General features: G+C 32.6%; 1 protein-coding gene across 1 annotated transcript in view; it reads left to right on the forward strand.

Moving 5' to 3' along the window:
- The window catches only part of LOC106459945 (tyrosine-protein phosphatase non-receptor type 4-like), a 265,493-nt gene extending 241,535 nt beyond the window's left edge, over positions 1-23,958 (forward strand). The window contains exons 26-30 of the mRNA XM_013919617.2: positions 1,558-1,749; positions 3,903-4,051; positions 5,461-5,596; positions 8,130-8,175; positions 20,226-23,958. Of these exons, the coding sequence (XP_013775071.2) occupies positions 1,558-1,749; positions 3,903-4,051; positions 5,461-5,596; positions 8,130-8,175; positions 20,226-20,263 (561 nt within the window). The 3' untranslated portion in view covers positions 20,264-23,958. The remainder of the gene's footprint in view (positions 1-1,557; positions 1,750-3,902; positions 4,052-5,460; positions 5,597-8,129; positions 8,176-20,225) is intronic.
- Positions 23,959-24,272: the final 314 nt, after the last annotated feature.

Consider the following 24,272-nt stretch of genomic DNA (forward strand, 5'->3'; position numbering starts at 1 on the left):
AAAATAGCAATAATCTATATACAGATATAATGCATAATAATTGAAATTTGACTGTATTTTACAAAATACTAGTCTACTAAAACACAGCCAAGACAAGTTACTTTACACAGACTAAAGGTCAGTTTTATGTTATTTGATACGATAAAATGAGTGTACGTGAGCCACATCATTGTAACTTCTGTATTGTTAGCCAAGCATGGCTGAAAGATCAGTATAATAAAAATAATAAATATATATTAATGTATAATGTTATGAGATTTATGCTATTTAGTCTAAATATTTATGTTTTCATGTTATAATATGTGTTCATTCTAGAATGAAAGAGGCATAATTTATGTTTATTTCCTAATTTTTAAGGTGGTTGCGAGATCGGTCAAATCTACTTATCCCGTACAGAGATTAATTCCTGAAAATAACAGATAAAATATAAAGTTTTTTCTTAAGAAACATTTGATAACTATCTCGACATTATAAAGACTGCATGTGAAATTTCAAAATTTTCTGATGCATAAAAGTATTTTTAATCTTAAAATGAATATTACTTGCGAAAAGAAAAAAAAAGACACAAGAAAAACATTGTTTTATAAACCTTCAGACTTAATGCTTATGGAAGCATTGTAATATTTACTGATAAACTGCCAAATTTTGTTAACAATAGCTTACTAATTTAAAAGTTATAGCATGAAAACTATAACAAGCACAAAATGGTTATGAGGTTGGTTCCAGGGACCAAGCCTGTTCTGAAAAAGTTAACTATCACAATTTTTCTGGCTTTTTAACTGAGACAAGAGCCATTAAAAATTCAGCTAAGCTCATTAATGTGATTTCCATGAGAATAAAGATTGAACTGGAATTTAAATAGACAATTCCCTATACATAAAGTGATGTAGTATAGTACTTAATTTGATACATTAAAACTTTGGCTTTCTATTGGTTATAAATAATATAGTATTAAACATCAGTGAGAACTATTGGCAATTTCTTAAAGAGAGGATGTGACAGGTGGGCTTGGGGTGTAATTGTTTATTTTGCAGCTCTATAACCAAACAAGATTGAAGGCTATAAAAATTATGCTTTGGCTGAACGATTACAATATTATAATGAGTAATTTACATTAAATTTCTTAATTATCATAGGTGTGGTAAGTAAATTAGAGAAGACGGGATACCTAAAAAGCAAGTGTCACAATTATCATACTAGGGAAAATTGGGGATGTTTTTTTTTTATATTGCATTATAGAGTTAAGAAATTTGGATTACTAACTATGTTTTGATGCCAAGCTTATATGTATGCCATGATAATGAAGTAATTAAATTTTGAATGTAATTCAGTAAAACCTTGTGACATGCATCGAAAAAGATGCCTGTAGTGAAAGTGTTAAAGAAGACTAAAAGTTATGTGGGTAATGGTTTTTATAGAATAATTATACACTTATCTCATTACACATTTTACAGGGTGAAATGCATGTGATCATACATTCTTTTTTATATATATATTTTTTCTATGTTTTGCACTTTATACTTTGAACCTGTTTTTTTATTTTAATGTGATTTTCAGATGGTGTGGGAACAGCAGTCTACATTAATAGTAATGGTGACAACTTTAATGGAACGTGGGCGAGTTAAATGTCATAAGTACTGGCCGGAAATATATGACACAGTTGAGTATGGACGTCTTCAAGTGACTTGTCTAGTAGAAGTAGAAAGTCCGTCCTTTGTCCAGCGGGAGTTCACCCTCATACATACTGAGGTATTTTATACTTATTGTCTCATTTCAACTTTTCACCAACCTGCTGTGCATTAGAAACCTTTGTTCAAAGTCATGATCTTAGTAGCCTGTCTAATTATCATTCACATGAACTGTAGTTACTATTAACATCTCAATTATCTATCATTATCACATGCACTGTAGTTACTATTTACATTTCAGTTATCTATTACTGACATGTGCATTGTAGTTACTATTTACATCTCATTGTTCTCTCATATTGACATCTGCACACTTTCTGCTCCTGAAGAAGAGTCCACTTTGCAAAACTGCTCAAGCTTATGGGTTAAATTAGTATTTTTAATGCAAGTATTATAGTAATGTTTATGTATTGATCATCTCTTGTAGTGACACATGGGCTAAAGTTACTATTTAAGGTTCAGTCATATTTCTGCATCACAGGGACTGTAGTTACAATTTGTGTATTAGTCTCCTCTATTTAAATTGGAGCCATCTTCCTTATCAATGCTTTCGCTATGGTCTCTGTCAAAATGGCTGAGTTCGTGGTCCCAAATTGACCTCAACTGTGTCAATACTATAATTTCTAATATGTTTTGTGTATCTTCTAGAAATTTTGCAAGCTTTCAGTAAGTATTAACCCTATGGTTATGGGACTTCCTTTTTGCGCATTTCTACCCTAACTGTATACAAGGTTGGTCAACTTAATTGATCTCATAATCACCATATAAGCCTCTGAAATATATATAAGTGATTCTCTTTTCCTTTCTAGAATGTCTTCAAATTGTGACGTGTAGTAGCTTACATTACCCTATCAAATTACCTAATGCATGAGCTACTCGCGAGCGTACCTCATGAAATTTTTTTATTATTATTGTTATTTATTTTACCTTATCTAACCTAAAACGTTTCTAATGCTTACATTTTGGTTATTTTTATAATAATAACTAAAGAATACACAGGAAAAAGGAGAAATATAGTACTTACCTGTTTTTTTTTTGCTGTTGTGTGTTGATGAAACATAACCCTACTTTTGTATACCAATGGTACTACTGCACTAAATAATGTTTTATATAATTAAATAATGCACCAAAAAACATAGAATAATAACACATGTAAAGCAAACAATGTCCTATAACTATCATAAATTTTCTGGTTTTCTAACTATGGGACAAAATCTATTAAAAATTCAGCTAAGCTCTTCAGTGTGTTTCCTGTGGGAATAAAGTTTGAACTGGAAGTGAAATAAACAATTATCTGTACAGAAAACAAAATAATGTAATATGTCATTTTGTAGATTAAAACTTTGGCTTTCTATTGGTTATAAAAAATATAGTAGTAAACATCAGAGAAATCTATTGAAAATTTGTGACAGGTGGGTGTAGCAAGAGGGATCTGATTTTTGTAGTTTATGGCTCTATAAACAAATATGATTGAAGATAAAAAAATTATGTTTTGCCTGAATAATAACAATATTATAGTGAGTAATTCACTTTAAATTTCATAATTGTCTTAAAGGTGGCAAATAAATTAGAGAAGAGGGGATACCTAGGGAGCTAATGTCACAATTCTTATTCTAGGGGGAAGTGATAATATTTTTTAATATTGACTTATAAAATTAAGAACTTAAAACTTATATAATATTAAAATGTATATTACTAGCTATGTTTTAATGCCAAGTTTATATGTATACCTTGATAATAAAGTAACTAAATTTTGAGTGTAACTCAGTAAAACCTCGTGACATGCACAGAAAAGGATGCTCATATGGAAAGAGTTAACAAGTAGACTGTAGTTACAAATCTAGTCATGTGTTCTTCTCATTTGGACTGCAGTTGCCATTTAGTCTTTGTCATCTCTCAATGGTAACACATAGACTGTAGTTGCCCTTAATGTCTCAGCTGTGTATGTTGTTACCATTTGTACTGCAGTTAACATTAAATCTTAGTAATTTCTCAGTGTCATATGTCTCATTACTACTTGGACTGCAATTACCATTTAAACATGTATCATATCTCATACTTCATCAACATGTCTTAAATTACAGACAGTATTTATAGAATCCAAATTACCTCTAACTATGAAGTATTATGGTTATTTATTACCAGGTGACTTGTAACTTATTATTTCAACTAAAAGTGGTAGTTGGCAGCCTAATGTTTTTCTGTGATTCCTAGAGTTCTGAAGAAAGACATATCACTCACATGCAATATACAGCATGGCCAGATCATGGAGTGCCTGTGGATGCTAGTGACTTTCTAGAGTTTACTGTGAAGGTTAGGCAAAACAGAGTAGGAGTGGTGGAGTCCACTGTAGTCCACTGCAGGTACGTGTGAGGATGAAAATTCTTAATAAACTTTGAATGAAAAAATGGAGGGATTATGGATGCTAGTGATTTACTGTGAAGGTTAGGCAAAACAGGGTAGGGATGGTAGAGTCCACAGTATCCATTGTAGATAGGTGTGTGAGGATGGAAAACTTAATAAACATTGAGTTTAAGAAATATGTGTTTCAATCATTTTCTATTCAGATTTGTATAAGAAACTGAAAATATTGTTTTACATTCTGATAGCAGTTTTGTAGTTCTTTCATATTTGAGTTTCTCCATTCAGCTACATAACTAAGTGTGTGTCATACAGTAAATGATAAAGGTTGAAACAAAACAGTATCATTAAACAAAGGTAAAATATACTTGCACATTACACTTTGTTAGTTTAATACAGAATTGGACAAGTCATTACTTACATTCAGAATCTGTAGCCTTACTTCTTGGTGCAACCATTATCTGTGTTCGAATTTTGTAGACTTATTGCATACTTGATCAAGTCACTACCACTATTTCACATATGTTTATTTAAGTCAGTACAAATAATTGACATTATTTGATTTAAGTACCAGAATTTTATATCTGTGGATTTAAGGAAATTCCAGTATTTGAAATGTGTAAATTTAAGTCGGTACTAATATTGACATGTCTAGGTTTAACTATGTGGATGAGGCTGATCCATTTAACCAATCTCACATTGGAGAATTAATGTTTACTATGAATTCTATAATTTCATATTTACTTAATGTATCTTTAAATATCATTTTCTCTAATTCCCATTCTCTTTTTGTTTTTTATTTTATTTTTTTGCCCTCTGAAAACTGTTTAAACATATTTTTTAACTATGATCACTTTTACGTCTTTCATGTAATGTACACATTTCTTTTGTACAAACAAAACATGAGACCATCGTGTCCAATTATGATTGCCTAGTCTCCAAGGTCAACTAATCTGGTATGTCCAGCTTACATGATGCTAACATTTGTACTTGTATATTACATTGCACTCATTAATCAATACCCCTTATTCTCCTTATCTAACTATAGTCAACTATTCAAAAGTGCTTGAGTTTTGGGTTTTTTTTTATTTGTTGCACCTTTTGTGTGTGATCCTATATGCTAACTCTTTTTACCAGGAAAAGTGATTATGCTGCTTGACATTTGTAAGTTTAGGCTATACCAGCAAATGTGATTATACTACAAGGGATTTATGGGTTTAGGATATGCAAGTAAAATTGAATAACATATGCTTGTACTTTATTCTTTCATTTAAAATTGAAATTTATCAAGCTCATATGTACCCTTAGGTATGTTGATTAGTTGGCATCTTCTTACTTTGTCTAAAGTTCTTAGTTGTAATATTTACTTATTGGTTATCTGAGTTTTCATGTTTTTCTTTCGGAATCTTAGTGCAGGAATTGGGAGAACAGGAGTTTTAATTCTAATGGAGACAGCTATGTGCCTTATTGAGGCCAACGAACCCATTTACCCTCTAGACATTGTCCGGGCTATGAGAGATCAGCGAGCAATGCTCATTCAAACTGCTGTATGTCTTTTCTTTTAATTAGTATTTATCAACTAAATTTTTCTTAAACTGGAAATTTCCTTAATAAATTGTGATTTTTTAGATAAGAAATTTGGAATGTAAACCAGTAACATGTATCTACTATGACTGCTGTTTCTTTTAGTAAACCATGCATTTAATCAAGAAATTACTATACCTTTGAGTAGTGTTAACCAAGAAATTATTGTAACTGTGAGTAAATCCTGTAGTGTTAGGCAAAAAAAATAACTGTATCTGTGTTAACCCTTAATCGAAAAATTGCTGTATCTGAGAGTAGACCTGTACTGTCAAGTAAGAAAATACTGTGTCTGTGAGTTAACCCTATAAGTTTAACCAAAAAAGTTACCGTATCTCTGAGTACACTTTGTCAAGAAATTATCATATGTGTGTAAACCCTATAGTGTTAAACAAGAAATTATTGTATCTGTAAATAAATTCTGTTGTGTTAGCAAAGAAATTACCATACCTGTGGGTAAGCCCGATAGTATTAACAAATAAATTACTGCTTCTCTGAATAAATCCTGTAGTGTCAACTGAAACATTACTGTATCTGTGAGAATACTCTCTAGTGTAGGTGAAGAAATTACTGCATGTGTGAGTACCAGTGAGTGTACCTTGTGTTAATTAAGAAATTACTGCAACAGTGAGTAAATTGTATTGTTAGTCAAAAAATAACTATATTTTTGAGTAAATAACTATATCTATGAGTTAATCACAAAAATTGATGTTTCTGTGAGTACACTCTTTAGTATTAATCAAAAAATTGTGTGTAAATATAGATTTGTTCTGAATAGTCAGCAGGTGAAGTTATGCAATGAAGTATGGATAAATAGGTTTGTTCTTATTAGTTAACTAATAAAGTGATGCAATGAAATACAGTTGATACTATAGATTTGTTCTGAATATTTAACAGATGAAGTTATGCAATGAAGTACAGATAATACTGTAGATTTGTTTTGATTAGTTAACAGATGAAGTCATGCAAATACAGTTGATACTGTTACGACTCTGTTCGTTTGTTAATGTCCGGTATAAATTATTTCCGAGGAACTTCTGCGATATAAGTCCTTTCTTAATTAAAACTAGTTTATTCTTTCTCGATACAACTTTGTAATACACAGAATTTCCACAGTCACTTTAACTTAACTACTTTTATAAAAACACACTATAATTCACAGCGATTCACACACTTTACTTACGGTGCCTACTGTTCGCTTAACTCAATTATCTCAATCTTCAATCTATCTGCCTATGTAATTCTATCGTTTTTTGTTGGCTTCATTTGCTGGGCTTATATACTAAAAAAGAGGGTGCCTTGAACAAACTAGGAAATTCACGATCAATCGAGAAACTCCTTGCACACGCCACCAGCGCCAATGCGACAGCAGCGTCACGTGACTTTCACTGTCATAACAACACTATAGATTTGTTCTGAATATTTAACAGATAAAGTTATCCAATGAAGTACAGATAATACTGTAGATTTGTTTTGATTAGTTATTAGATGAATTTATACTCAATAGGTAGTTATACAATCAAATGTAGAATTGTGATATATTAATAGCTTTACTTGTGTCAAGAACTTACTGTATCTGAGACTATACATTGTTCTCTTAACAAACAAATAGCTCTATCTGTGAGTAAATCTTATAGTTTTAACCAAAATATTACTATATAGGTGAATGAACCCTTTGGAGTTAATCATAAAAATTAATATTTCTGTAAGTACACTGTACTCTTAGTCAAGAGATTACTGTATCTTTATGTAAACCATATATTCATAATGACGAAATTACTGTACCTGTAAGTAAACCCTGTATTGTCAACCAAGAAATCACTATGACCCGTTTTCTAAATGCCTGACAATAAGAAAAGTCGTACATTACAATTGATTTTTCTACTGTACTTTTCAGCCTACTATATACTTATTTGAATCTACACTCTCAGAACAATTGATTATGTCTATGAATGTCTTAAACTGATTTTTTTAATAAGCAGAACGTTTATGGTATAAGGAGAATTTTTTCCCCTCTACAAACCACTGTTTTAATTTGCTATGATATGAATATCTCTTGTCTTTATACCTATTTAAATTTTGTATATTTCAAGTTTTTCTCAAATCAATATATCAATCATAAAATTAATATTTATTTTGTATCTTTAACAGGAGTTAACAGAATTCTTGAATTCTGATTAGATGCTTATTGATAATTTGTTTATCTTCCCCCCTTTTTTTTTTTAACTTCTAACATTTTTGTTGACATTGTTTCAATATTTGAAAAAAAAAGTTATGAATGTTTTTTTTAAAGTATTAATAGGATCTTTATCTTAATGATTAAGTTGTTCTTTATGTCAAAGTTTTAACTTATTAGACTTAAAAATTTGTGAATAACATTACATGCTAGATTTGTAACAATATTTTTTTTAGTGTTTAGTTTAAAAGTTTTTATTACTTTCAAAACTGTTCAATCATAGTAATTTTAAAAATTAGTTCATTTTCCAATTCTCTCTTTAGGGCCAGTATAAATTTGTGTGTGAGGCAATTTTGAAAGTATACAATGGTAAGTTAATAAGAGTTTCATCTAATTTCGTATATATTACTACTATACAGTTAATATGGTAAACTAAAAAGAAAAATATCACTTAGATTATAAATTTGTTATGGTTAGTTAACATTTGAAGTTAAGAAATGAAATACTGATACAGCTGCAAAGTTACAGATGAAGTTATGTAATGATATATTGATAAGACTAGATTTTTTCTGATTACTTAACAGGTGAAGTTATGCAATATAGTACAAATATGTAGATTTATTCTGATTTGTTAACAGATAATGCAATGCAATGAAGTATGGATAATGTAGATTTGTTCTGATTAATTAACAGATGAAGTCATGCAATGAAGTATAAATGATACTGTAGATTTTTTCTAATTAATTAACAGATGAAGTTATGCAATGAAGTACAGATAATGTAGATTTTTTCTTATTAGTCAGCAGGTGAAGTTATGCAATGAAGTATGGATAACATAGATTTCTTTTGATTATTTATTAGATGAATTTATACTTAATAGATAGAGTTATGTTATGCAATGAAATGTAGACTTGTAATATATATGTGTGTGTGTGTGTTTATATCTACATATATAAAATGTATTAAATTGATGAGAATTTGAATATAATGTATTGTACCTGGTCAAGAAACAAACTAAATGAGCCAAAATTTACCTGATGTAAAACTACAGAAGGTATAATTTTGGACTAGAAAAACAATGGCTATAACTTTCAAATAATTTTGATATTGAGGATATTATTTCTTCAGTTATCCATGTAATTATGGGTGAAAAAAACAAACTTGTGTACTAACAACAACAAACGAGTTGGTAAATCAATAAATGGATGAGACCATTTAGCCCAGAATGTCTAGTCCAACTACACATCTAATGTTCACAACTAGTTGTGAGTATAATAGTTATTTTTTGGTACTAATTAATATAGAATTATAACACTCGCCACACAGTATAGGTACCCAACTACCACCCATTTGGTACAGTTTTGGTTCTTTTAATTTGCTTCTTGTTAAAACACAATTTGTTTGGACATACAGATACGTGAACTTGTATCTAAATCATATAGTACAACATAAACAGATAGTGACATTATACCAATTCCAGAGAGAGAGAGCTTTGGTAATATCATCTAAAAAGTTTTGAGGATAATCTCGTCTCTCCAATATTTCTCAAACACGGCTGTGAAACTAGTCTTGAATAACAAGTGTAAATAGGGTAAATCCTAGGTACTTAAATCAACAATTTCCTAGGTTTTTAACTCCTATTTACTATTCACGGTTGTGGTAGTCACTTTTCATTATAGAATTTCAAAAATCAAGCAATAAAACTATAATATAATCCTCCTTTTTAATATACAATGAAATTAAATAAACTCACCACTTATGCATCATCCATACTAAAAATTTTTATAGTTGTTATTAAAGTTATATAATTTAATGCAAATTTTTTAAAAGAAGCAGCACTGTATTACTTTCCTATGTAGCATGATGAAATGCAGTATAATCTGCCAACCACCAAGCTTAAATTATACCTAATTTTAAGTTACAATTTAATGTTAACCACGAGTCAAAGAAGCTAGGATTAGCCTAGCTTCTTGATGTTTGTCTTTCTAGGTCATATTTCTTGGTTTAAGAGCTGTTGTTATCAATTAAGCAAGTAATGATATTTTAGATATAGAACACCCTCTTTAAAACGAATATAATTTAAACTGCTGGGAGAAAATGAAATTCCAATATGGTATATTACCTCCTCTTACGTAAATAGCTATTCTCGTTCAGTGCTGCACTCTATATGCAAAAAAAATTTGTATGCATGCCATAAGCCTTCTATCTCCCCTCCATTGGAATTGACTGATTCCGATGTGTGTCTCATGCAAATCATCATATGTCAACCATCCACCAATAAGAGTGCAACATACTCTCATGATGCATGTGACTCCCTCTATTCAATTCTACCAAACTATCACTTCTCATTTGGCACTACTCATGTTCAGACATTTTTTCTTTTGGTGCTCTTCATGTGAATGGGGATGTTAATAGTTTAATTACCAAAGTGGAATTTCTTCATTTTTTTTTTTTCTTTACATTTAAGAAAGCTTTTAACTTAACTTGATTTCCTAGTTTTTTTGTTTTTTTTTCTCACACTCGCATATTTTCCGTCAAACACTTTTATTTGATATATGTATTTCTACAATGAATTCCGAGGTTCACATTCCCATTTCAGGTGTTACACCTCTATTTTCACAGGCTGCAAGGTATGAGATTGATCATTATATAAGTTAATCTCCTTCTCCTGAACAAACCAAACCTTTTTACACCACCGGATTCTGCTATGTCTCTCCCTAACCCTCCTGCAGAATCATCTAGGCCTAATATAACATTTTTTGACATGATTTCTCAGATGTGTGATGTTTTATTCAATTCCTTATTACCTCCATGTTGGCTCATTTGTCATCTTAGGCTCTTGCTTTACACAATTAGTTTCAGTATTGTTGGGATCTTCTAGGTCATGATGTGAACTTTTCCAGGTTCATTTGCTGCCTCTTTTTTTTTGGGATTTACTTATGGCCCTCTTTTCATTGGCGATATGTTTTCGATCATGTATCTGAGACTTTGGAATAACGTGTGTAATTTGAGCATCAACACTTTCCTCGCATGTTTGTCGCAGTTGGAGCCACGACAAGCACCTATTTCTTTCCTGTCCTGGTCCATATCTACCCTTCCCCGTTCCTCCTTTCAGGGGTTTCTCATCTCGTCATTTTAATCGAAGGGCATGTCACCAACAGGACCGGAGACTAACCAGTGGGAGCTTGACTATATTATATTGTTACCCTTTGGCAATCTTTCACTACAGTTCAATGGGTACTTTGGGTTTTATCACAGGAACTATTACTATTTCTTTCCCCACCTTTTATGTCTCAGGTACCCTTTTTCTTCCCCATGACTTGGGATCCTGCCATCAACCAGCATCTGTCTGAGGTGGTAAAAGATATTCTGTCTCAACAGGCAATTGCACTTGTTCATCACCTTTCTCCAGGCTTTTATTCCAGGTTGTTTGTTGTCCTCACGACAAACTAGAAACTGGCAACCTGTACTAATTTTCCATCTGACCCATTTTACCTTGAACTAGTTTTTCACCCTTAGGTGAGCTTTCTCTCCAAGTTTATCGAAGACCCTTAGGAATGTCGCAAATGATTATTTGCATATCCTGATATCTCATCACTTGTGACTCTCTATTTGTTGTTCTCCATGGGGTGGTTTATCGGTTTTGCACACTGCCCTTTGGATTTACTTCAGCCCTGTATGTTTGTTGGGCGGTCAGAGCATTCATTCATTCATCACTTGTTCTCAGGTTGTGCTTTCCTCTTTTTTTGGATGACTGGCTACTATTATCTTATTCTGAACAGGAGTCTGTCTTTTACCCTTACCAGCTGCTCTTGGAGCTTTCCTCTTTCTTTGGATGACTGGATACTGTTATCTCATTCCGAACAGGAGTCTGCCTTTAACCCTTATCAGCTGCTCTTGGAAGCGACTATAGTGGGCTGGTTAATCAAATTGGAGAAGTCCTTACTGTAACCTATCTAATACCTTGTCCATTTGGGTGATTTTTCTTTTTAAATCTTTTGACACGGGGTCGGTCGATTTGAACGAGTCACATGACCTTCTGTACACATTTAAAGTTGACATCAATTTAATACTTATAACTCTCTATATATTGGGTTTATCTTCACGAAATTTGGCAGGCTTTCAGTTAATATTACAAGTCTGTCACATACAAAAAGTCATATTTCTTAGTGAAGCACTTGTAATAAAATAAAATAAAGTTTTGTCCATGAATATATTGAGTATTTATTTTGAATAGTCTGTGTGCAAAGTAATTTTCATGTTAAAATTAAAAATACTTTTCGCCATTTCTAAAATCTCAAATTTCCTTTGTGTAATCCCTAAAACCTTCTAAATACATTTCAAACGTTTTTTTCACTAAATCCTTATAGTTTATATGTTATTTTCTCTACCCTAATCTCAAAACTGGATCAGTCAAATCGACTGACCTCGTAACCACCAAAACAAATCGAAATAAACCTAAATTAACTTTTTTCTTTCTAGTATGACTTCAAATTGTAACCTGAAACTACAGTCGTTTATCCTAAATATCTTTTTATTTACTTAAATAATACACCAAAGGATATAGACTAATAACACGCAAAAAGTAGACAAATTCACTTACTTCTAAAGATTTTCCTGGCTTTCTAACTATGAGACAAGAGCCATTACAAATTCATCCAAGCTAGTCGTTAACTTTCCAATGGGAACGAAATTGCTATTCCGAGTGACATTGACGGTTATCTGTTCAGAACACAATGTTATACAAAATGTCATTTGATAGATGAAAAACCTTGACTTTCTATTGGTTATAAGTAATATATATAATGAAACATAAGAGAGAACTATCAACCGATTGTGAAAGAGAGGATGTAACAGGTAGGTGTGGCAGGAGGGGTTTGATTTTCTCTTTGATAGCTCTGTAACAAAAGAAAATTGAAGGCCAAAACATTATGGTCTGTTTGAGCAATAACGATTTTATAGAGAGCATTTTACGTTTAATATTGTACATTTTCGAGGGGTGGTGGATAAAATAGGGATGATGACATGCTAAGACAAAATTTGTCATGTGTGTTACACTAGTGGAAATTCGGATTTTTTTTTATATATTTCATTTTAGAATTAAGAACTTAAGACTTATATACTATTAACATATGGATTATTAGCTAATATTTTATACTATTCTAATTGGTATAACGTAAACAAAAAGTAGTTTAATAAAATTTTGAATGTAAGACACTAAAACCTTGTGTCATGCTCAGTAAAGGGTACCCGTGCAGAAATAGTTAAACACCCATCTCGGTCTGGCCCACCCTTCCCCTCTGCTTGTGAGGTTCTGTCACTTTTGGGGCTCTGATCTTCTATGATAGCCCTTATCCCCTTAGTTCAGGCTCATGTGCGGGCTTTTTGTGTGCTCTTCACGACCAGTGAAATCTCGCAAGTGATCCTTTGTTGGCTCTTATTACTCTTCCTCCTACCTTTGTCAATGATCAGCATTGGTGGTTAGACACAACTCACATCTTGACAGGTGTCTGCTTCCTCCTCCTCATGCAGTTTTCTACATTTCATTGTTGCATGGGCATGGGTTTATCAACAGGAAGATTTGGGGTTTTAGTTTTTGGCCAATAGGGGTTATCCTATTAACATGCTGGAGCTTCTTGCTGTACATCATGTTTTTGTTCATTTTCTCCCTCTGGCCAGAAATCATCTGGTAATGATCTATTCTGACTTTTCTTTGGTGGTTGCTTATCTCTATCACCAGGGCAACACCCATTCTCAATCGCTCTGTCTTCATACGTTGGATATTTTTGGGCCCACATGCTCGATATTCATATCCTTGCGTGTCATGTTCCTGGTGGTTTCGCTTTTGTTGCAGGTCAGATTTCCATCCAGACAAAACCTCTACAACAGAGTTGTCTCATGATCCTTTTGTTTCCAGTGTCTTTGACTTCAGTGGGGTACTTCTCACATTGAGGCTTTAGCTACATCCCTTAGCCACAAATTGTCTTGTTTTTGTATCGAGTCCCTCATCTTCTTGCTGTGGCTATTGTTGTTTTCAGCCAGGATTGGACGAACACATTTCTCTATCCTCCCATTCTTCTTCTTCTCCTGGTTATTTCGATCATCGTTCACACTCAGTGTTTAGTCCTTCTGATAGCTCCTTCATGGCCGTCTCAGCTGTTGTTTCTGTGGCTTCTCCGTTTCCTCTGATTCTGTCCCTTCTTTGCTACCCCCAGTCACCAGTGCTTCATCTGGACCTTCCTGTCCTCTGTCTTTATGCCTGGTTTTACACTAGTCATTGGCAAGGAAATCTGGCTTCTCCCAACAGTTAGCTTTTTTTCTGGCATGTTTCATTCCCCCTTCCACCAGGGAAGTTTCCCAACACAAATGGAATGTTTTCCATCATTGGTTTCTGGATCCAGATTTTTCCTCTAATCAACCAACTGTTCTTCATCATGAGGATTTCCTCACTTGACATTTGAATCAAGGGTCTTCTGTCTCCTCGATCTCCGATTTTCGGGTGGCCCTCTCTCATACCTTTTGTTTTTCCCGATTCCTCATGTATTTACCTCTCCCACACTTTACACGTTCATATGTTTCTCCCAGATTTGTTGTTTGCTATGGTGGGTTGCCCTGCCAGATGGGGATATTAATGTGGGCCTGCACTGCCTCACTTTGCCTACGTTCGGATTTCTCTCCCAGTACTTCTTGTTTCACTTTCCCTTATGACTTCCTTCCTTCTCCTTTTTGCCTGTGGACAGTGTGGTCTGTTTATTTGCCATCAATGTTTCACATACTCTTTATCCTTCTACATATCTTCTCCTTTCCTTGGATTGTTTTTTGTCCCTAACTCTTTGGCAGCTTGTGAGGATAACTCCTCCATTTAGCTTCATTCCCTTCCTTCTGTGATGTTTGTTTCCACCTTTTTCTTCTTTGGCAGCTGTCTTCTGTCCATGATCTTCCTCCTTCGCCAGTTGGGTTTGGCTCTTAATTCGGTTGGCTTTTTCCTGTTTATCGTTTTCCTCCTGTACTTTGTTCCAAGTGTCTTCTCCTCCAGTTCAACACCTTACCTTTTTTCATTGGTGTATCATCTTAGTCGTCCCTTGAAGGTACTTCTTCAATTGAGCATGAGGAATACTCATGATGTGTTCTTCTCCTACTGTTTGCATCAGATCACGGTTTCTTCCTCTTCGGGTTATCGTCTCACACCTGTAACCATTGTTGAGAATTCTGTGAGACTTTGACTTGTTGAGTTATTTATTCATATTTTTTTCCTTTTTAGGGGCCTTTTTCCCTTTTGTTACTGGTCATTGTTTAGATCCTACTCTGTGGCTAATGGTGCCTGACCAGGTATTCTTTAACAGATCAAATCCACACTGTAAGTCCATGTTGACTTACTTATTTTCATGGCCATGCAACACACTACAGAGATGGGGTGTTCCACAGGATCGCTTGTAGGTTTAACCTCATGATTTAATTCTTCTGTCCCATGCCATACTCATCCATGGACTACATGGTTAAAGGGGATAGCTGACCATCCCTGCCATACATCGTATTGAATAAATGGGTATGGTGTGCTTTTAAAAATAGGGTTTCGTGGTCACCCATTGCACTGCCCAGATGTTGTTCCTCCAGACTATCAATCGCATTTTTCACCCCTTTTCTTCTAGTGGAGTTTCAGAGTCCTTACCACTTTCCAGTTCCAAGTTGCTGGGGTGGTGGACCATGGAGGCATCCTCCTGAATGGGTTAATGAAATACAAATACAAGCATTCAGTTGAGAGTAGAATGGTGGTGTTCTACTGGTGTAGATGATGTGATATCCTCCATTATGAAATATATATAAATGGGAGCGAGCCATCAAAATTGTAGTTCAACCCTTTGATTGGGATCCCTCATCCTACCCCCACATGGATGTCAGTTCCCAGTGGCTGGGTTTTGGATTTAGAATGAACCAAACAACATAAGTCCTCACATATGTATCACAGATGTCTATATTCCTCTCTCAATTATACTCTTGTTACTCCATCCATGTTGTGGGTCATGGTGGAGTTTCTTGCATATTATTATGGTTCTTCACCTTACTCTATCCCTTGATGCTTATTATTTCAAGGATGTTACTGTGCTTTCGACAGTTCTGTGGAATTTCACTTTTGAGGGAGATGGCTTACATTGTGCAGACATCTCCTCGATTCTGGATGCCAGGTTACTGGATCGATATATCTAGTTTGTTATATTAACATGTGCCCTGTTCATTTGTTCTTGATACCCTCTGGCCTCATGAACTGCAGATGAAAATGGTATGATCCTCTTTCCTAACCCCACATGGATGTTGGTTCTCTGTGGCTGGGTTTTGGATTGTAGTTCACTTACCAATGGTATGATCCTCATCTTATCCCGGCATGGATGTTGGTTCCCAACGGCATTGATTTTGGATATAGTTGACTTGCCATGTAAGGTCCGTCGTGCCCTAGCCACTCTATGCCTAGGACACATCCTTTTAATTTTCCACTTTTATAATATCTGTGATAGAGTTGCAAATATATTATGTGGTTCAGATCACTATCCAACCTTAGTTCTTTCAAACTTGGATGTGCTCCTCCATTTTTTGCCCTTATGTTGGACATATTTCTACAATGGGTGAAGAGTATACCTGGTTCAGAAGTGGTGTGGTTCTCCACATCAGATCTTAAAATCTGACTATCTCCTCTTAGAAAGTTTCCTTAGGTTGGTTTCAAAGGATTCTTCCTTTTTTCCCTCGCACTGGATTCTAGCTATTTATGTGAGAGAATGTAACGTAACATATCGGAAGTTGTAATTTTCCTTTACTCAGAATGTAATTCCAATAGGTATTTACCTCCTCTCACACTTCCCAGCCTTCCTCTTCACTGAAAACCAGTGCTTTTGTCTTCTGCCAAAACTTGAAGTGATAGTTTGGTAGAATTGAATAGCTGGAGTCACATGCATCATGAGAGTATGTTGCATTCTTATTGGTGGAGGGTTGAAGCATGATAATTTTCATGCCACAAGCCTTCCTCTCCATTGGAATCAATCGATTTAAATGGAGGGGAAAGCTTGTGCCATGCATAAAAGAATTTTTCATATAGAGGACAGCACTGAACAAGAATAGCTATTTCTGTGAGAATTAGGAAGTACCTATTAAAAATACATTTTCAGTATAGAAAAATTATAAAGTTAAATAACTGTGTAAAGAAGTCTTTTTTTTTAGTGAAGTATTATCTGTTATGAAAAACATAAAGCTTTAAAACTTGCTGATATTGAAAACCATTACAAATTAATTTATCTATTAAAAGAGTAAGGTTATACAAAAAAAGAAACTATTACAATGTAGCAAATAATGTTTCAATTGTGAAATTACCATTCCTTGAACTGTGTTTTACAGAATCACACTGTTGGGTGATGGAAAACCAAAAGTCTGAAAGTTCAATATGCATATTTCATCAAAATTTTAATCTGAACTTTATTGTTTACAAAAACATTGTCTAAGTCTAAATCATCTAGGCAAATTAACAAAAGTGTTTGCATGAAATTTAAATTATTAACAGTAATTCAAATGCCAGTATAACAAAAAGTAAATTTAAAATTTTGAGAATTAGTATAATGATTCACAAATAGAACTGCATGATGAAATAAATACAAATCAGCAACATTGGTAGAGTAATTTGCCCTTTAGGTGTGCTAGTTGGTTGCACATTGTTTCAGTTATTAATAATACAATAACTAAATGTAGTTTACATTGATCTTTGATATTTTCAAAAAAATCAGTCTATTAATAAATTAAAAACTAAACTAAGTTAAAAGTATCTTATTATTTAGAGTATTAGAACCAAAAGTTAGTAAAGATCAAGTATTCAAATCAGATATGCTTACCTCTGAAATACTGAAAGTATTTCATTGTTGAGTTTGAACACATGCTGTCAACAAAACATGACAAAAAATTTCAGAATTTTTTTATGCATTACAGAGCATGCATCACTTGCCCATAATTCTCCAACCTCCTACATGACATTGCACGTGTGTCAGAGGTTCTTAAATAAGCTGTTGACAGTCATGTTGTTAACTTTGATATGACACATTCTTTCTGATGTTGACATTTCCATCATTATCAGAATTTCTATACCTTTGGCAGGGGCCTTACAAATTTGGGTTGGATACAACTTTGTACAGAGCCATATCATAAGTATTTTCTCTCTTTAGACAATTCTTGTTGCAACCACTGTACTGTAAAGGAGCCGGCAAATTCTACCATACTGTGTTTTCGGAGCCGGAATTCGAATAGTTTCTGTAGGATACATCTGCTTACTGACTTATTGGATCAGCCCGCGAACTTTCTAGAGAGTCATAACATAAACATATTATAATAGTTCAGACAATTGTCGTTGAAACCATTATATTGTCAGCATGTTGGTAAATCCTACCCCCATAGTGTTTTCAAACCAGGAAAGTTCTAGGAATTGCACTGCATGAGCTTATTTGATATTGACAGTGTCAAACTAAGTAAGGAGCGGCGGTTCGTTGCTTTGTATTCGGCAGGTTTTTACTTCAGCCGCTAACAGTAGATGAACATAGGAAATAGGTGTGAAAAGATTAGAAGAAACTCAGGAATTTTACTTTAGAGCTTAGTGTTCCATACTCATAAAAGACAGAGACAATGCTATTCATTTTGTAAAATGAAACTAAAGTCTAAACTGTCGTAGAGGTAGAAACAACTGAACAGAAAAATATGCAACCAAATCCAAGATATTTCAACTGCATTGTAGTATCATATGATAGAAAACTGAAGTCTTAACTGTTTGTTTCAGAGGTTTCTTTCAAAATAAAGAAATAATAAATTGGTTTAATTAAATTTGGAATATAACTTGGTAACACATTGTGACATGCCGAGAAAGGTATTTAAAAAGTGTAGCTGTTGTTAAGTGGTTAAGCATGGATTTTCAGGTTAGATTTCATTCCATTTGTTATTTGGCCATGTTTTTGGTCTCTGTACCCTTTAGCAAACATCTTACAAGTAGGAACAGGAAGGAACTTGCATAGTTATTTATTCTCTCCTTTATAACCTCCCTGTATGTTAGGTTTAAGAATTCTGTTTGTCAACTGTGGTTATCCTTCAGGCTCAATGTTGTCAGGTTTTATGTATAGGCCAGATTCTTTACATTAAGTGTTTATGACTTGTAGGCAATAAATTCCAACATTAAACAAATAGCACACAGTCCACTTGTTTTAAAATAATATATTAAAACAAGTCAAAATATATACACAAATGTTTCTTACACTGTTGGTTATCACAGTTGTATCTAGCTTTAAATAATTGTCTCTTTTTCATCAAGTTCCACACAGCAGTGTTACTTTAGAACACAATTGATAAGATGAATTCATTCTTCTCTACTCTTTCGCTTTTAAAAATTACCACTATACACTCTTTATGACTAATCTCCCAATCACTCAGTCTAGATCTATCTATCTCTCAAATTAAATTTTTGACACATATTTATATCCCAACAGAGGCCTAGAATGTTCCACACACTATGAGATATTATGGTGCAATAATAGTAAATTAAAACAATGAGAAAAACTTAGGAGGTTCTAATAACATTACACAATAATATAACAATCACCAATTCATAACTAGTGAACTATCCAACGTATGATTCATAAACAGTTACATAAACAATCTTGCAATAAACTATCACTTAAAAAAAACAAACTAAATTTGACACACACACACACACTATAAAAACTAGCTAAAGCATAATGCTTGCATTAAATGTAAACGTAAAAACTCATGTATATCTAACAGATGGAATCTATATCTTGTGAATTTTTGAATAATTTTCCCAACACCCATTATTCACCATTTATTGTGTGTCTATATTTATATTGATTCTTCAAGTCAACACTTTTGAATGTCCTTTAACCTCTAAATTTGATTTGGGCAACTCAAGCATTTCTTTGTAGTTTTATGACTAGTTTCTTACTTGTTTAGAAATAAACAAGGTAACAGGATATTGCCAGCACCTTGGTGTTATCACTATTGTTATTTTTGTGAAATTATCCCCTTTACCATTTCAATTAATGTTATCTGTTCTTTACTTTTTATGGTACTGAGTATTTTCACCCATTTGAAATCAATGATGATTTATTTTGTAGTTTTTCCTTGATATGGTTATATGTAGCTTTGAAAACATGTCCTCTTTAAGTTCATACAATCTTGCATACATGACAAAACATCTTTCTACCGTATGATACTAAAATGCTTCCAGTGTTTTTTGTTGATAGATTTTGTACTTTGCAAATTATGATCTGCCATAATTTAGAGAAATGTGTGTTATTTACTGATTTTGTAACAGGTGAAAGACCAAAAATGTAGACTATATTCATGCTGCAAGTGATTTATGTATTGAAAACTTTTCTGCATTTTAGAAGGACTAGTGAAGCCACTTGCTGAGTACCAAAGATGAGAAGGTAGTGTTCTTGTTGGCCAACTCTTTAATGTGATTCTTCTAGCAACTTAAGAGTCATACATTAGGATGAACACAAAAGCAGTTTTAGAACAGTATGTACAATCAGCAGGTGCTTCCATTTTATAGATTTTATCTACTTCTGAACAATTTTGTACATAAACGTCAGCATTTAATAGCTGGGAAACTATTAGAATGACCACTGCCATGTGTATTGCAAAAAAAAAAAAGAAGCTATTAGCATAAGCTATTATGAAGAATTGTTAACTGTCTATTTAATGTTTTTCCCCTTAATTCAACACTTGATTTGTTTTTCAAATAAGTAGTAGTAATAACTCTACTTGTACTAAATCTCAAATGTAACATGCCCAGTTTTCAAAGAGTTTGACTCCAAGTTTCATAACAAATGTTTGATATTAGAAAGCTTGTTATCTTCAAAAAATATCCGTTACTCTTTGTGAGAAGTTTGTTGCTATACTTATGATTATACTGAATGTGAAATATCTTCATGCAGTTGAGCCAGTGAAAAAGCTGAGTATAGTAGACATTATTCATTACAAACTGGACCACTGAAATAGATGATTAGGGTATGCATTTGTCTGTGTGAGAAGGAGAAAGCTTGTAAAAGCTGAGTAGAGTACACATTTGATTTTCTGAGAAGAAAAAGTATTAAAATTGAAACTGAATTGAGTTTGGTAAACATTTTTATGAGAAGAAAAAATTATGTAGTACAGTGTAAGCCAATCAGTCAGGTGACCATGGTAGTATTTGTCTTTGTGAGAATAAAATAAAAAGCTTGTAACATAGTTCTGTGCTAGACTTTGAAAGCTGGAAAGTGTTGTCTCTACTCTTAACAATGATATACAAATAACAGTGTAGTAAAACTCATATAATGTAACTTGTACTTTGTTCCATCCTTGGGCACAAAAATTAATAGGTTTAACTTCTATATTTTATTTCTTATATTTAATTAACATCAAGAAATCAATAATTATTGCAAAAAAATATACTATTGTATTAAATTATTTTTTAATTAGGGAACACTATTATTTATACAGTTACAACATGTAAAGTTCCAACTTTTGAGCTATTTTTCTTCTTTACTGAATATAACTTATGTATTTGTATTTTTATTATTTTTTCAACTGTTTCATAACCAAAATACATTTTGCTTAACATAATTTGTATTTTGTGTTGGTATGAAGTAGAATTCATTTCTGAACTTAATTTATTATTTTTTCTTATGCTTATCAGGAGTTTTGAACCTTTCCTATTGAAAGAGTAAAATATTTGTTGTTAAAGTTTACACTGAAAACATGTTGAGCGAAAGTGTTATTTTCCTCAAACAGTGCTATTTCATCTCTACCACTTTAAGTGCTTTGTTATGACCATCAGAAACTTTTTATTTTAAAAGAAGTGATTATAATATTATCTTGTAAGTTTTAATTTGAGAATGAGCATGCATAGTCATAAAATTAACCAATTGTTCACTCAGTAAGCTGAATTTATGCTACCTAGTTACAAAGTTTTGAATTTCAATGCTTATCTTACCTAGTTATATATTATATGATTTTAAATTATCATCCTGCCTGGTTATACATTTTATGATTTTAAATTATTATCCTGCCTGGTTATACAATTTATGATTTTAAATTATTATCCTGCCTGGTTATACAGTTTATAATTTTTAGTTCATGTCTTGCTTCATTTCTTATCCTGCTTATTTTTACAGTTTGACTTTTACTGCTTATCCTGCCTAGATATACAGCTGCTAATTTTTAGTGCTTCCTCTACCTGGTTATACAGATTCTGACTTTCAGTGCTTTTCCTGTCTAGTTGTATAGTTTCTAATTTTCAGAATTTATTCTTTCTAGTTGTATCAATTTATGACTTGCAGTAATCATTTTGTCTAATTATACAGTTTCTAACTCTCAGTTCTTATGCTATCTATTCTAGTTATAGTTTCTGACTTTCAGCATCTATCCTGCATAGTTATACAATTTTTGACTTACAGTGCTTATAATATGTATTTGTACAATTTCTGACTTTCACTGCTTATTCTTTCTAATTGTACAGTTTATGACTCAGCTCATCCTACCTGTACATTATTTGACTTTCAGTGCTTGTTCTATCTAGTTATACAGTTTCTGATTTTCATTGCTTTTCCTATCTAGATATACAATTTCTTTCAGTTTTTATTCTATACAATTTCAGACTGTCAGTGCTTATCATATCTCATTATACAGTTTTTTACTTTCATTGCACATCCTACCTAGTTACACACTTTCTGACTTTCAGTACTTATCCTAATTTCAAATTTTCATTACCTATTTTAGTTATTCTATTACTGAATTAATTGCTGCATTTGAGTGTATTTTCTTTTTCATTATAAAAATATTCTGTTTCTTAGTATAAGTTTATGCTTATCATATTGTTTTTGAAATTTCAAAAGACAGGCCACTGTTCTTTACCTGACACTCCTCTACATGGTTAAGTCTTACCTGTGTATTTTATTTATGCTTGTGTAGACTATAACTTTAGTTTTGTAATCAAATTTAAATTGTTGCAGGCAACACCATGTTAATTTTTTGTAATAGTTAACACTAGGTAGATTTTCAGAGTATTTATAAATGGATGGAATATAATAATTGTGTTGATGTTTTTTTTTACATACATGGAATATCTACTAATGTAATATTCTAAACTGTTACCTAGAATTAGCTGAAATTGTTCCTGTTGTAGTCTGAGCTGAACTTGAAATTGGAGTCAGTGCAATGTGCACTTTTGTTTCTTCTAATTTTGGATTGAAGAATCTTCATTATAAGTAACAAATTAGTTTTTGATGATATTCATTAAGATATTCAGCTGTACCAAAACAGGATATCAAGATAAAGTATCATACAAACTATTATGCTGTTTTCTATTAAATGATACAAGGTTTATATAATGAACATGATCCTAAATTTGGGTGTTGATCAATAGGACTTTCATTCCACTCAAAAAGTTGTTCAAGATTAATCATATTAGATCAATCCAAACAGTCAAAGAATTGTTTAAAAACTGAAGTTTGATATAAAAGAAAATAAAAAAAATATGATTTTCTGTTTCTTTTACATCATTTTAGACATAATCAGTGTATCTGTTAGTCAATTTTTCCTTTTTTATCTAGAGATAACTGAGTTATTGTTGTGTCATTTAGTTTCTGTCTTTGTTTTTTGGTGTGTTTTTTTTTTCTTGTGCCCATGTTATTTGAGGACTGTTTGATGAAATATGATAAATGAGGGATTTATTTAGAATACATTTGTAAAGTGTGTAATATTTAGTCCATGTTCTGTTTATACGTAAATCCACGTTTGATGGGTTTAGTGACTTGTGAAAGTTAGATAGTTTTAGTAAGTACAGCTTGCAAATATCTGTCAATTTTGTAATGATGTAATGGTTCTATAAAATGTATAGTTAAAGTTTAAGGTTTTGAATAAGGAATCCGATAAAATACAATGCTTGAATCATGCAAGAACTTTTTATTTACAAACAGTATGTTCACTACATCACCAAAGAACACTGTGGTGATAAGGATAACTCTTTTTCTCTTTTGTGTTTATTTTAGTGGGCTTGATCTTCAAAGTACTTAAACCTAACTGCCAGTTTTCAGTGAAGAAGGGGTATTGTAGGAAAATAAAATATATTTTTGTCAAGTCTTGTGTCATAGTGAATTATTACATGGAACAATAGGTCACTATTCCATGTAATAACTCATCACAACACAGGGGATTATCCCATGTATTAACTCTCCTCAACATAAGGAATGCTTCTGTGTAATAATTCATCACAACACAGTGGATTATCCCATGTATTAACTCTCCTCAACATAAGAAACACTTCTATGTAATAACTCATCACAACACAGGGGATTATCCCATGTATTAACTCTCCTCAACATAAGGAACACTTCTGTGTAATAACTCATCACAACACAGGAGATTATCCCATGTATTAACTCTCCTCAACA

The sequence above is a fragment of the Limulus polyphemus genome, unplaced genomic scaffold, assembly GCF_000517525.1.
Source record: "Limulus polyphemus unplaced genomic scaffold, Limulus_polyphemus-2.1.2 Scaffold685, whole genome shotgun sequence".
Classification (NCBI taxonomy): Eukaryota; Metazoa; Arthropoda; class Merostomata; order Xiphosura; family Limulidae; genus Limulus; species Limulus polyphemus.